The 13,952-nt window shown below is 34.4% G+C and overlaps 1 protein-coding gene across 11 annotated transcripts in view; it reads right to left on the minus strand.

The window, feature by feature from the left end:
- LOC111295453 (exocyst complex component SEC8-like) overlaps window positions 1-13,952 on the minus strand; it is a 36,470-nt gene that overhangs the window by 5,081 nt on the left and 17,437 nt on the right. For all 11 annotated transcript variants that reach the window (XM_089743708.1, XM_089743707.1, XM_089743709.1 and 8 more), the window contains exons 14-16: window positions 2,019-2,149; window positions 1,863-1,912; window positions 639-739 (exon numbers count right to left, since the gene is read on the minus strand). In XM_089743708.1, coding sequence (XP_089599834.1) covers window positions 639-739; window positions 1,863-1,912; window positions 2,019-2,149 — 282 coding nt within the window. The remainder of the gene's footprint in view (window positions 1-638; window positions 740-1,862; window positions 1,913-2,018; window positions 2,150-13,952) is intronic.

The following is a 13,952-nucleotide window of genomic DNA, read 5'->3' on the forward strand; positions in this document are numbered from 1 at the left end:
GAACTAAAAAAAGCTAAAAGAGTTTTAAAGGAGAAAAAAAGATGGAATGAAAAGCTGGACTGTCATATATGTGATTAACTGACATTTAACCAGTTTTTAACCTTGCATTTCCTGAGACTAACCCACCCCCGGTCTCTTGCAGCATGATTCTCACAGAAACTTCTTCCATTATTCTCTGCTTTCTTAAAAGAAATTACTACACTTACATCACTCAGAAAGATCGTTATGTATATTTTCTTTCATGCAATCCTTGTAAATCAGTAATGAGCACTCCATTAATTGCATTGCTGTTTTATTTGAACTAGTATATCACACAGGTTTATTTAAATATATTTTGTTTTTTAAATTATATTGAGCCAACCATCTTTTCAGTGCACTAACTCGCTAACATTGGCGAAACAAACCTAGCTTAACATCCATCAAACAAATTAGACCCCTCCTCGTCCTTCTTGTGATAGTCATCCTAAGCTGCTGAATAAAGGAAAATAACAATAGTATATGATTAATATAAAAATGAGACAGTTATTTTGATAGACATAGTTTTTAATCTAACAAGTTAACAGTTAAAATTATTAATGAGGCATGGATTGAAAAATGATAATTAATGAATAGCAGGACTCTATGGTTATGGAACTTGCTTGATATAGCTTGTTGTACGCCTTTCCGGTAGTCAACAAACATGGTTGGTAAAAGGTGGTCCTTCACAAAGTTCTCCACAAAGGTTAGCAATCCATCATTCCTGAAATTATAGAAATTAAGGATACAAAAGAATATTAATGTCAAAGTAACAGCCCATTTGTAAAAGAGTTGGACCACATATTTGTGTAGAATTTCACCTAGATTTGATGAAATGAATGAAAATTTCAACTTAGACACAGCTTCAAATATTCTTAAAACAAGAAAGATACTAAATTAAACTGTCCATCTTTTCTGTTGGCCAAAAAAAATTAAACCAAACCGTCCTTATGATTAGCAAAGCACACAAATCAAGATCACCATGATCCAATATATAAACATATTCAAACAAGAAATAACATATATATATATATATATATAAGCACAAATGTTGCGAAACTTTTTAACTGGCAAAAATGAGCATTCCTTTCATCCATTTTAAATACTTTTTATTATTAATAAGATATATCCAATTTATAAGTACGAATTTAATAATTTTCCTTAAATGGGTTTTTTGATAATAAATAAGAAAGAGTTAAGTTTAAATTGAATTGTTTTATCTTTAGAGGGTTTCAATTTTTAGTAAACCTTAAAAGTAAAAAAGTTTATGCTAATTTGATATATAAATTTTACATGTCAATTAATATCTACTTTATTAATTTTGGTTATTTATCAATATGTAACTTTATGTTCAATATATAATTTTCATAGAAATAAATGTCTTCAAGTTCGACGCATGTGACAAAAAATACTAGTTACAAAAAAAAATAAAAGGGATATAACTATTAAGATAGCAAATTAGGGAAGAACTCTAGCAAGTTAGCCATCGTCAAACAAGAAATAATGAAAAAAAATGCAAAAAATAATTCCTACAAAGCAAATTATGGAAAAGCCTGAAGATGCCACAGGAAGGGATATGGCTGAAAGCATTTGGAAACTTAATAATCAAACCCATGTGATAACACAGATAGAAAGTGAATGGTTGTAAAAATTTTCCCCTTCCAAATCTCACTTCAAACACAAACATTTCAATTTAACCACACAAGAGATTGACAAAAGCAGAGCACAGAATGGGAAATGAAAACTACATGTGTGCTTTGCCTAAGGGCTATCCTTAAATACTTATCATATCATTCACAAAAAGTGACTCTTCTTTGTATCAATACAAGCTTGGAAAGGAGACTTACCCAAGCTGGGAATACTTTTTCAGCAGTATAGAAGCAATCTTATCTGTAAACTGCACCACACAGCAGAATAAAAAAGGCCATTTACAGAACCATCTATGAACGTGTAACAAACAATATGTTTGAAAACACTGATATTTGATTCTTTTGGTCCCAAACCTGAAGAACAGGCCGGTATATAGATGCTGCTAGATAAATGCCTTGCTCAGGCAAGACAGCTGCAGAGCCATAACCTTCTTGTAAAACATTGGGACCCCTCCTACTCCATCCTTGGCGAATGAGATCAACTCCTATATAGTAAATGAGGCACACAACAATAAATTTTGATGAGAAGATGATTAACAAATTGAATATGTGAAGAAAAGTTACACTTAAAACCAATGGCAACCGAAAAGGAAAAGGAAGACAAAAGTTCCCAATCACCACAAAACTAGAACAGAAATCATAAATGGCTGCTGCAAAGAAAAAAAAGGGGGGGGGGGGGGGAGAGAGAGAAACAGAGAACAGCTATTAAATCAGCAAAACAAAAATTGTTACTCCAACTGCTTGCTGAATCAAGCAATCTTGATTAAAAAATTGACATTGCTTGAAAGTGTCAAACCTGTGAATTTTACATTTAAAAGCTAATTGAAAATCTCATTATGCTTCCCCCTGCTAGCAAAACATACAATAGTTCAAATGAAGAAATTTCACCACCATACATACTGTCACTTAATACATGCAAGAACTATAATTCTACAATGTTCACAATGAAGAACAAGCTTCTACCACAAATTTTTGGAAATGAGATGAATTTCTGTTCATTTATGCTTCTTTTACCATTTTTTTTCTCAAAAGGAAACACCCAGCGAGGTTGGACACTCATTCCTATAATACCACATATTCACTACAAGTGTTGAGGTTAAAAGAAAGGGAGATAGAATTTTACTTGTTAAACTTATTTTAGAAGAGGAAACAGTTAACATCATTAGTGCATACGCCCCGCAAATAGGTTTGGATCAAGAGAGTAAGCAAAAATTTTTGGAAGATTTAGACGACATAGTGCGAGCTATACCATACGAAGAAAAATTGTTTATTGGTGGAGATATGAATGGTCACGTAGGAAAGGATGGTAATGACTTTGAGAGAGTACATGGAGGATATGGCTTTGGAAAAAGAAACGATATTAGAGATACTATTGTGGGAAAACACTTATTTACAGCTGGTTGTAATCTTGTAATCTGTATATTTATATTTGTATCTCTAGAATTAAGTATTTGTATCCCTAGAATTAAGGAAGATTTAGTTTCCTAGTTTAATCCCTAGTTAGTTGTATATAAACCTAAGATTCTTGTATAATTCAAGACAAGCAGATTTTCAATACACATTCAGTTTCCACATGGTATCAGAGCTTTAGGCTCTTCTTGGGAAGAAAAATTTTCAGCCTTCATTGCTGACTTTTTTAGGCCTTCATTGCCGAATCCTGTTTAGGTTTTCATTGTCGAACCCTTTCAAAGAAAGATATCACTATCACCCAATTTGAGGAAATGTTAACTGGGAAAATCACTGGAGTACTACAGATATCTCAGAAACAAGGAGAGTTCAACAGGGAAGAGATTGAAAAGCTGAGAAACTTATTGATGTGGGAAAACACTTATTTACAGCTGGTTGTAATCTTGTAATCTGTATATTTATATTTGTATCTCTAGAATTAAGTATTTGTATCCCTAGAATTAAGGAAGATTTAGTTTCCTAGTTTAACCCCTAGTTAGTTGTATATAAACCTAAGATTCTTGTATAATTCATGGAAGCAGTTTTTCAATATACATTCAGTTTCCACATGGTATCAGAGCTTTAGGCTCTTCTTGGGAAGCAAAATTTTCAGCCTTCATTGCTGACTTTTTTTAGGCCTTCATTGCCGAATCCTGTTTAGGCCTTCATTGCCGAACCCTTTCAAAGAAAGATATCACTACACCTTAATTTGAGGAAATGTTAACTGGGAAAATCACTAGAGTACTACAGATGTCTCAGAAACAAGGAGAGTTCAACAGGGAAGAGATTGAAAAGCTGAGAAACTTATTGAAAATCCTTGAAAAGCCTACTATGGTATGTTCTTTGGGTAAAGTTTCTAGTTCAGGTAAAGCTTCTGGTTCTCATGGATTAAATGTCTCGGCTAAGCCTATTACGAGTTCTTGGGTCATTGACTCAGGAGCCACAGACCACATGACACATTCTTCACAAAAGTTTAGTACATATAACCTGTGTCCTAGTAATAAGAAAATTGTTGTTGCTGATGGTTCACTTACCACAGTGGCAGGATTAGGAGATGTTCAAGTTAATCCCTCGTTTGTTCTAAAAAATGTTCTTCATGTTCCTGGATTATCTATTAATCTGATATCTATACAAAAACTTACCAGAGATATGAATTGCAAAGTAACTTTTTATCCCTCTTATTGTGAATTTCAGGACCAGAGTTCGGGGAAGATGATTGGACTTGCTAAGGAGAAGGATGGACTATACTATCTTGAGACATCAAATAGCACAAGTAGTATCAAAAATAGTTTACCTTTGTCATTTCTTTCTGAAAAATCTTCCAATAAAGACAAAATTTGGCTTTATCATTTTCGTCTTGGACATCCTTCTTTTGGAACCTTGAGAAACATGTTTCCTTCTTTGTTCAAAGGATTAAATGTTGAAGATTTTCATTGTGATATTTGTGAATTTGCAAAACATAGACGTGTGTCTTTTCCAATCAGTAACAAAAGAAGTTCTACTCCCTTTTACTTGATTCATAGTGACATTTGGGGTCCCTCTACAATTCCTAATATTTCTGGTGCGAGATGGTTTGTTTCATTCATAGATGATTGTACTAGGGTCTCTTGGGTTTTTTTACTTAAATCCAAATCAGATGTGAATAGTGTGTTTTTAAGCTTCCAAAACATGATCCAAAATCAATTTGGAGTGAGAATCAAGAGATTTAGGTCTGATAATGCAAGAGACTACTTCAACCATAGTCTATCCACCTATTTTCAAAAAGAGGAGATTATCCATGAGTCATCTTGTGTTAATACTCCACAGCAGAATGGAGTGGCAGAGAGGAAAAACAGTCATTTACTAGCCACAACCCGAGCCTTTCTTTTTCAAGCAAATGTACCTAAATCTTATTGGGGGGAAGCTGTTCTCACTGCCACATACATTATAAATAGGTTACCTTCAAGAGTTTTGGGATTTAAAACTCCTATGGAACTACTCTCACAATTTTATCTCAACCTCAATACCACAAACAATCTCACACCTAGGATATTTGGTTGTACATCATTTGTTCATGTTCACAGTCATAACAGGGGAAAGTTGGATCCAAGAGCGATTAAGTGTATTTTTGTGGGGTATTCTTCAACTCAAAAAGGATATAAGTGCTATCATCCTCCTACCAAAAAATTTTATGTGTCTGCAGATGTCACTTTTGAAGAAAATAAACCATTTTTTACTCAACCTTATCTTCAGGGGGAGACTTCATTCATGGAAGATAAGGATAAAGACTTCTTTTTGCTTGATTTGCCCCCTTCTTCAACATTTACACCCATTAATTCTTCTGAGTCGAAACCTGTTTCTGCTGAGCCCAAGTCAAACACTGAATTTGAGTCTGAACCCATTCCAAATACAGAAGATGTGACAAAGGATAATATTATTCTTGATTCTATGAAGGAATTACAGGTGTACTCAAGAAGGAAAGTTCCAGATCCTGAACCAGTGCCAGTCCAAGAGCCTGATCCTAACTCTGGAAATGAGGTAACTACAGTTTTTGACTCTGTTTCTCAAAATGAGCATGAATCTCCTAAAACTATAACCAGTGATTATGATTTGCCTATTGCCATTAGGAAAGGAACCAGAGAGTGTACCAAGCATCCACTATACCCAATATCTAATTTTGTGTCATTTGAAAAATTCTCACCATCCCACAAAAATTTTCTTGTGAGCCTAAACACTATTTCTGTTCCAACTACATTATCCGAGGCATTATCCAATGAGAAATGGAGGCAAGCCATGAAAATAGAAATGGAGGCCTTAGAGAAAAATCAGACATGGGAACTGGTAGAGTTGCCTAAAGGAAAAAATTCAGTGGGGTGTAAATGGGTTTTCACCGTAAAATACAAGGCAGATGGTACTGTTGAAAGATATAAAGCCAGGTTAGTGGCTAAGGGCTACACTCAAACTTATGGAGTGGATTACCAGGAAACCTTTGCTCCAGTTGCCAAGATGAATACAGTTAGAATTTTGTTATCATTGGCTGCAAATTACAATTGGCAGCTTCAACAATTTGATGTAAAGAATGCTTTTCTACATGGTGATTTGGAAGAAGAAATATATATGAAGGTTCCACCGGGATTTGAAGGTCATCTAGAAGCAAACAAAGTATGCAGGCTAAAAAAGGCTTTATATGGCCTTAAACAGTCTCCTAGAGCTTGGTTCGGGAGATTTGCCAAAGTGATGCTAGCAATGGGATATAAACAGAGTCAAGGAGATCACACATTGTTTATCAAGCACTCTGATTCAGGGAGAGTCACAGTTCTATTAGTGTATGTTGATGATATAATTGTAACTGGAGATGATGAAAAAGAGAGAGAATCTCTAAAACAGTGTTTGGCTAGAGAATTTGAGATAAAAGAGCTAGGGAGATTGAAGTACTTTCTAGGAATTGAAGTAGCTCACTCACGGCATGGTATTTTTATCTCACAACAGAAATATGTGATGGATCTTTTGAAGGAAACTGGGAAGCTTGCATGTAAACCTGCAAATACCCCTATGGATCCTAATCATAAAATTGGAGAAGCTAATGAAGATGCTGCTGTAAATAGAGAGATGTACCAAAGATTAGTTGGAAGACTCATTTATCTCTCACATACTAGACCTGATATAGCATATGCTGTGAGTGTGGTAAGTCAATTTATGCATAGTCCTAAAGAAGTGCACCTACAGGCTGTCTACCGTATATTGCACTATTTGAAGGCCAATCCTGGGAGAGGTATCTTATTCAAAAGAAATTCGGGGTTAGTTCTAGAAGCATATACAGATGCTGATTATGCAGGTTCAGTAACTGATAGAAGATCCACCTCAGGCTATTGTACTTTCTTAGGTGGTAATCTTGTGACTTGGAGGAGTAAAAAACAGAATGTGGTGGCAAGATCAAGTGCTGAAGCAGAGTTCAGAGCAATGGCTCAAGGGATTTGTGAACTACTATGGTTAAAGATTATCTTAGAAGACTTGAAGATCAAGTGGGATGGACCAATGAGACTCTACTGTGATAACAAGTCTGCAATAAGCATTGCTCACAATCCTGTACAACATGACAGAACAAAACACATTGAAGTAGACCGGCATTTCATAAAGGAGAAACTAGACAGTGGGTTGATTTGTACACCTTATGTATCAACCAAGGGTCAACTTGCAGATTTGTTGACTAAAGGTCTCAGCAGTGCAACATTTCAAGAAATTATTTCCAAGCTGGGAATGGAAAACACCTATTCACCAGCTTGAGGGGGAGTGTGGGAAAACACTTATTTACAGCTGGTTGTAATCTTGTAATCTGTATATTTATATTTGTATCTCTAGAATTAAGTATTTGTATCCCTAGAATTAAGGAAGATTTAGTTTCCTAGTTTAACCCCTAGTTAGTTGTATATAAACCTAAGATTCTTGTATAATTCATGGAAGCAGTTTTTCAATATACATTCAGTTTCCACAATTGAAAATCCTTGAAAAGCCTACTATGGTATGTTCTTTGGGTAAAGTTTCTAATTCAGGTAAAGCTTCCGGTTCTCATGGATTAAATGTCTCGGCTAAGCCTATTACGAATTCTTGGGTCATTGACTCAGGAGCCACAGCCCACATGACACATTCCCCACAAAAGTTTAGTACATATAACCTGTGTCCTAGTAATAAGAAAATTGTTGTTGCTGATGGTTCACTTACCACAGTGGCAGGATTAGGAGATGTTCAAGTTAATCTCTCGTTTGTTCTAAAAAATGTTCTTCATGTTCCTGGATTGTCTACTAATCTGATATCTATACAAAAACTTACCAGAGATATGAATTGCAAAGTAATTTTTTATCCCTCTTATTGTGAATTTCAGGACCAGAGTTCGGGGAAGATGATTGGACTTGCTAAAGAGAAGGATGGATTATATTATCTTGAGACATCAAATAACACAAGTAGTATCAAAAATAGTTTACCTTTGTCATTTCTTTCTGAAAAATCTTCCAATAAAGACAAAATCTGGCTTTATCATTTTCGTCTTGGACATCCTTCTTTTGGAACCTTGAGAAACATGTTTCCTTCTTTGTTCAAAGAATTAAATGTTGAAGATTTTCATTGTGATATTTGCGAATTTGCAAAACATAGACGTGTGTCTTTTCTAATCAGTAACAAAAGAAGTTCTACTCCCTTTTACTTGATTTATAGTGACATTTGGGGTCCCTCTACAATTCCTAATATTTCTGGTGCGAGATGGTTTGTTTCATTTATAGATGATTGTACTAGGGTCTCTTGGGTTTTTTTACTTAAATCCAAATCAGATGTGAATAGTGTGTTTTTAAACTTCTAAAACATGATCCAAAATCAATTTGGAGTAAGAATCAAGAGATTTAGGTCTGATAATGCAAGAGACTACTTCAACCAGAGTCTATCCACCTATTTTCAAAAAGAGGAGATTATCCATGAGTCATCTTGTGTTAATACTCCACAGCAGAATAGAGTGGCAGAGAGGAAAAACAGCCGTTTACTAGCCACAACCCGAGCCTTTCTTTTTCAAGCAAATGTACCTAAATCTTATTGGGGGGAAGCTGTTCTCACTGCCACACACATTATAAATAGGTTACCTTCAAGAGTTTTGGGATTTAAAACTCCTATGGAACTACTCTCACAATTTTATCTCAACCTCAATACCACAAACAATCTCACACCTAGGATATTTGGTTGTACATCATTTGTTCATGTTCACAGTCATAACAGGGAAAAGTTGGATCCAAGAGCGATTAAGTGTATTTTTGTGGGGTATTCTTCAACTCAAAAAGGATATAAGTGTTATCATCCTCCTACCAAAAAATTTTGTGTCTGCAGATGTCACTTTTAAAGAAAATAAACCATTTTTTACTCAACCTTATCTTCAGGGGGAGACTTCATTCATGGAAGATAAGGATAAAGACTTCTTTTTGCTTGATTTGCCCCCTTCTTCAACATTTACACCCATTAATTCTTCTGAGTCGAAACCTGTTTCTGCTGAACCCAAGTCAAACACTGAATTTGAGTCTGAACCCATTCCAAATACGAAAGATGTGACAAAGGATAATATTGTTCTTGATTCTATTAAGGAATTACAGGTGTACTCAAGAAGGAAAGTTCCAGATCCTAAACCAGTGCCAGTCCAAGAATCTGATCCTAACTCTGAAAATGAGGTAACTACAGTTTTTGACTCTGTTTCTCAAAATGAGCATGAATCTCCTAAAACTATAACTAGTGATTATGATTTGCCTATTGCCATTAGGAAAGGAACCAGAGAATGTACCAAGCATCCACTAATATCTAATTTTGTGTCATTTGAAAAATTCTCACCATCCCACAAAAATTTTCTTGTGAGCCTAAACACTATTTCTGTTCCAACTACATTATCTGAGGCATTATGTAGTGAGAAATGGAGGTAAGCCATGAAAATAGAAATGGAGCCCTTAGAGAAAAATCAAACATGGGAACTGGTAGAGTTGCCTAAAAGAAAAAATCCAGTAGGGTGCAAATGGGTTTTCACTGTAAAATACAAGGCAGATGGTACTATTGAAAGGTATAAAGCCAGGTTAGTGACTAAGGGCTACACTCAAACCTATGGAGTGGATTACCAGGAAACCTTTGCTCCAGTTGCCAAGATGAATACAGTTAGGATTTTGTTATCATTGGCTGCAAATTACAATTGGCAGCTTCAACAATTTGATGTAAAGAATGCTTTTTTACATGGTGATTTGGAAGAAGAAATATATATGAAGGTTCCACCGGGATTTGGAGGTCATCTAGAAGCAAACAAAGTATGCAGGCTAAAAAAGGCTTTATATGGCCTTAAACAGTCTCCTAGAGCTTGGTTCGGGAGATTTGCCAAAGTGATGCTAGCAATGGGATATAAACAGAGTCAAGGAGATCACACATTGTTTATCAAGCACTCTGATTCAGGGAGAGTCACAGTTCTATTAGTGTATGTTGATGATATAATTGTAACTGGAGATGATGAAAAAGAGAGAGAATCTCTAAAACAGTGTTTGGCTAGAGAATTTGAGATAAAAGAGCTAGGGAGATTGAAGTACTTTCTAGGAATTGAAGTAGCTCACTCACGGCATGGTATTTTTATCTCACAACAGAAATGTGATGGATCTTCTGAAGGAAACTGGGAAGCTTGCATGTAAACCTGCAAATACTCCTATAGATCCTAATCATAAAATTGGAGAAGCTAATGAAGATGCTGCTGTAAATAGAGAGATGTACCAAAGATTAGTTGGAAGACTCATTTATCTCTCACATACTAGACCTGATATAGCATATGCTGTGAGTGTGGTAAGTCAATTTATGCATAGTCCTAAAGAAGTGCACCTACAGGCTGTCTACCGTATATTGCACTATTTGAAGGCCAATCCTGGGAGAGGTATCTTATTCAAAAGAAATTCGGGGTTAGTTCTAGAAGCATATACAGATGCTGATTATGCAGTTTCAGTAATTGATAGAAGATCCACCTCAGGCTACTGCACTTTCTTAGGTGGTAATCTTGTGACTTGGAGGAGTAAAAAACAGAATGTGGTGGCAAGATCAAGTGCTGAAGCAGAGTTCAGAGCAATGGCTCAAGGAATTTGTGAACTACTATGGTTAAAGATTATCCTAGAAGACTTGAAGATCAAGTGGGATGGACCAATGAGACTCTACTATGATAACAAGTCTGCAACTGCACATAATCCTATGCAACATGACAGAACAAAACACATTGAAGTAGACTGGCATTTCATAAAGGAGAAACTAGACAGTGGGCTGATTTGTACACTTTATGTATCAACCAAGGGTCAACTTGCAGATGTGTTGACTAAAGGTCTCAGCAGTGCAACATTTCAAGAAATTATTTCCAAGCTGGGAATGAAAAACACCTATTCACCAGCTTGAGGGGGAGTGTGGGAAAACACTTATTTACAGCTGGTTGTAATCTTGTAATCTGTATATTTATATTTGTATCTCTAGAATTAAGTATTTGTATCCCTAGAATTAAGGAAGATTTAGTTTCCTAGTTTAATCCCTAGTTAGTTGTATATAAACCTAAGATTCTTGTATAATTCAAGACAAGCAGATTTTCAATATACATTCAGTTTCCACAACTATCCTAGAGTTTGCCATTGCATTTGACCTAACTATATTAAACATGTGTTTTAGAAAAAGGGAATTACACTTGGTGACATTTAGAAGTGAATTAAATGCTAGTCAAATTGATTTCTTTCTTACGAGGAAAGAGGATAGAAGTAGTTGTAAGGATTGCAAGGTTTTACCAAGTGAGAGTGTGACAACACAACATAGACTGTTAGTACTCAATTTATTCCACCTTAGAGGGTCAAAGAAGAGACATCAGAGTCATGAACCACGTATTAAGTGGTGGAACTTGAAGGAGGACAAAATGGTAGCATTTAGGGATAGACTAGTAAAAGAAATTGAGTGGATGCCTAATGAGGATGTAGAAGTGATATGGGAAAATATTATAGCCAAAAGTCAAACGGCTACCAAAGAGACACTTGGCAAATCTAAGGGTAGTGCACCATTAGGAAAGGAATCTTTGTGGTGGAACGAAAATGTGAAAATGACAATTAAAGCTAGGAGGGAGTGTTATAAGAATTTACGGAACAATAGGGATGAGAAAAGTTATCTGAAGTAAAAGAAAACAAAAAAGAAAACCAAGAAGGCTATTCAAGACTCAAAGAGTAAGATCCATGAGGAGTTATATAAAAAACTAGAGTCAAGGGATGGAGAAAAAAAACTATTCAAAATTGCTACGATGAGGGATAAGAAAAATAGGGTTCTTAATGGCGTTAAATGCATCAAAGGCGATGATGAATGAGTTTTAGTGAAAGATGAGGAGATTAAGAAGAGATAGAAAGATTATTTTGATAGTTTCTTTAATAGCAATTTTAAGCATGATTTAGGTGGGTTAAACATACCTTCTCAAGATGTGAATCATATGTTGAAGTGTAATATTAAAAGCTATGAGGTTAAAGAGGCTTTGAGAAGGATGAGAGTAAAGAAAGCTGTAAGACCAGATGGAATCCCTATTGAAGTTTGGAAATGCTTGGGTGAAATAGGGATAAAATGGTTGACAAATCTTTTCAATAAAATTTGACATACTCAAAAGATACTAGAAGAATGGAGGAAGAGCACTCTTGTGCCTTTATATAAGAATAAAGGTGATATACAAGATTGTTCGAATTATTGAGGAATAAAACTTATGAGTCATACTATGAAACTTTGGAAGAGAGTAATTGAATGTAGGTTGCAACATGAGACAACTATCCCTGAGAACCAATTAGGGTTTATGCCACGATGCTCCACAATAGAGGCGATCCACCTTTTGAGGCTTTTATTGGAGAGTTTTCGGGTGAGAAGGAAAGATTTACATATGGCATTTATCGACTTGGAGAAAGCACCCAATAGAGTTCCCTGAAATGCGCTTTGGTGGGCCTTAATGAAGAAAGGAGTCCCCTTAAAGTACATCAACATAGTTAAAGATATGTATGAGGGAGTGGTAACGAATATGAGGATGGTTGGAGACATGTCAAATAGCTTCCCCATTACCTCATGATTACATCAAGGCTCAGCACTAAATCCATTCCTTCTTGCATTAGTTATAGATGAACTTATTGGATGTATCCAAAATAAAGTACCATGGTGTATATTATTTGCCGATGATATAGTCTTAGTTGCTAAAACTATTGATGACATTAATGCAAAATTAGAATTATGGAGGAGTATATTAGCGTTTCGAGGTTTTAAATTAAGTAGATCTAAAATTGAATATATGAAATGCAGGGATTTAAATAGCGATTTTGTTCACGTTTTCAGTTACATCGTATTTATCGCGTTTTTGGATATAGCGGAGATCATTATTGTCATCAAGGTCATCATGATCGTGATTTTTTTTAATTTTGCACGATTTGTTGTAAAATATAATAATTATAATTATAATCATAAAAACTCTTATTTAATGATTTTTAAAATAGTTTATGATACTATATTTTTTATTTTTTAAAAAAACTATTCACAATTTTAGTTAGATTATAATAAATAGAATATTCAATAATTACACAAAAATAAAAATAAATTAATAAGAACTAATTTAATAATAAAAGAATTGACAACAATATAAATATCAAAACAACAAAAAAATTATTAAATTTAAAATATAAAATTATAAATTAATAAATAACAAAATCAAAATATAATATTTAATTTTAATTATTTTTCATTTAACTTATACAAAAAAAATTATTAAAATTTTTCATCTAAAATCCCTATATATGTCATATTAAATTATTAATCTCTTAATTTTTTCAATTATAAAATCTTAATCCCTCTAACTAAATTTTATCTAAAAAAATTTTAAAAATTACAAAATTTTAAATTTATATTGTAATAAAATTAATTATAAAATTAAATAAAAACCACCCATCCTCACCCTGCCCCCAGTGCACCCCACCCTACCCAACCCACCCACCCTATCTGAGACAAGACCTAACAACCCATACCACTCCCCAATTCTCTTTCAAACAATCCCCAAATTTCCCCCAAAATTTTTCCTGTTCATCTTTAACCTTTTTCATAGCGTCATTCTCTCAAATTAACTTAACTCTTTTTTTTTACATCTTTCTCTCGTATACCCTCATCTCTCTCACTTAGATTCTCACAAACATAAAGATCAACATTATTCTACAAAAATTTTACAAAAAAAAAAAGATAATTTAATTTCTTCTTACCTTCTTTGATTTTGATTATTGATTGAAGATTTGAGGTTGATTTGAATTTGGGTAGCTACCAATTGAATGATTGATAGTTGAT

Source organism: Durio zibethinus, chromosome 14 (assembly GCF_047325235.1).
Source record: "Durio zibethinus cultivar Kanyao isolate XHJ-2024 chromosome 14, ASM4732523v1, whole genome shotgun sequence".
Lineage (NCBI taxonomy): Eukaryota > Viridiplantae > Streptophyta > Magnoliopsida > Malvales > Malvaceae > Durio > Durio zibethinus.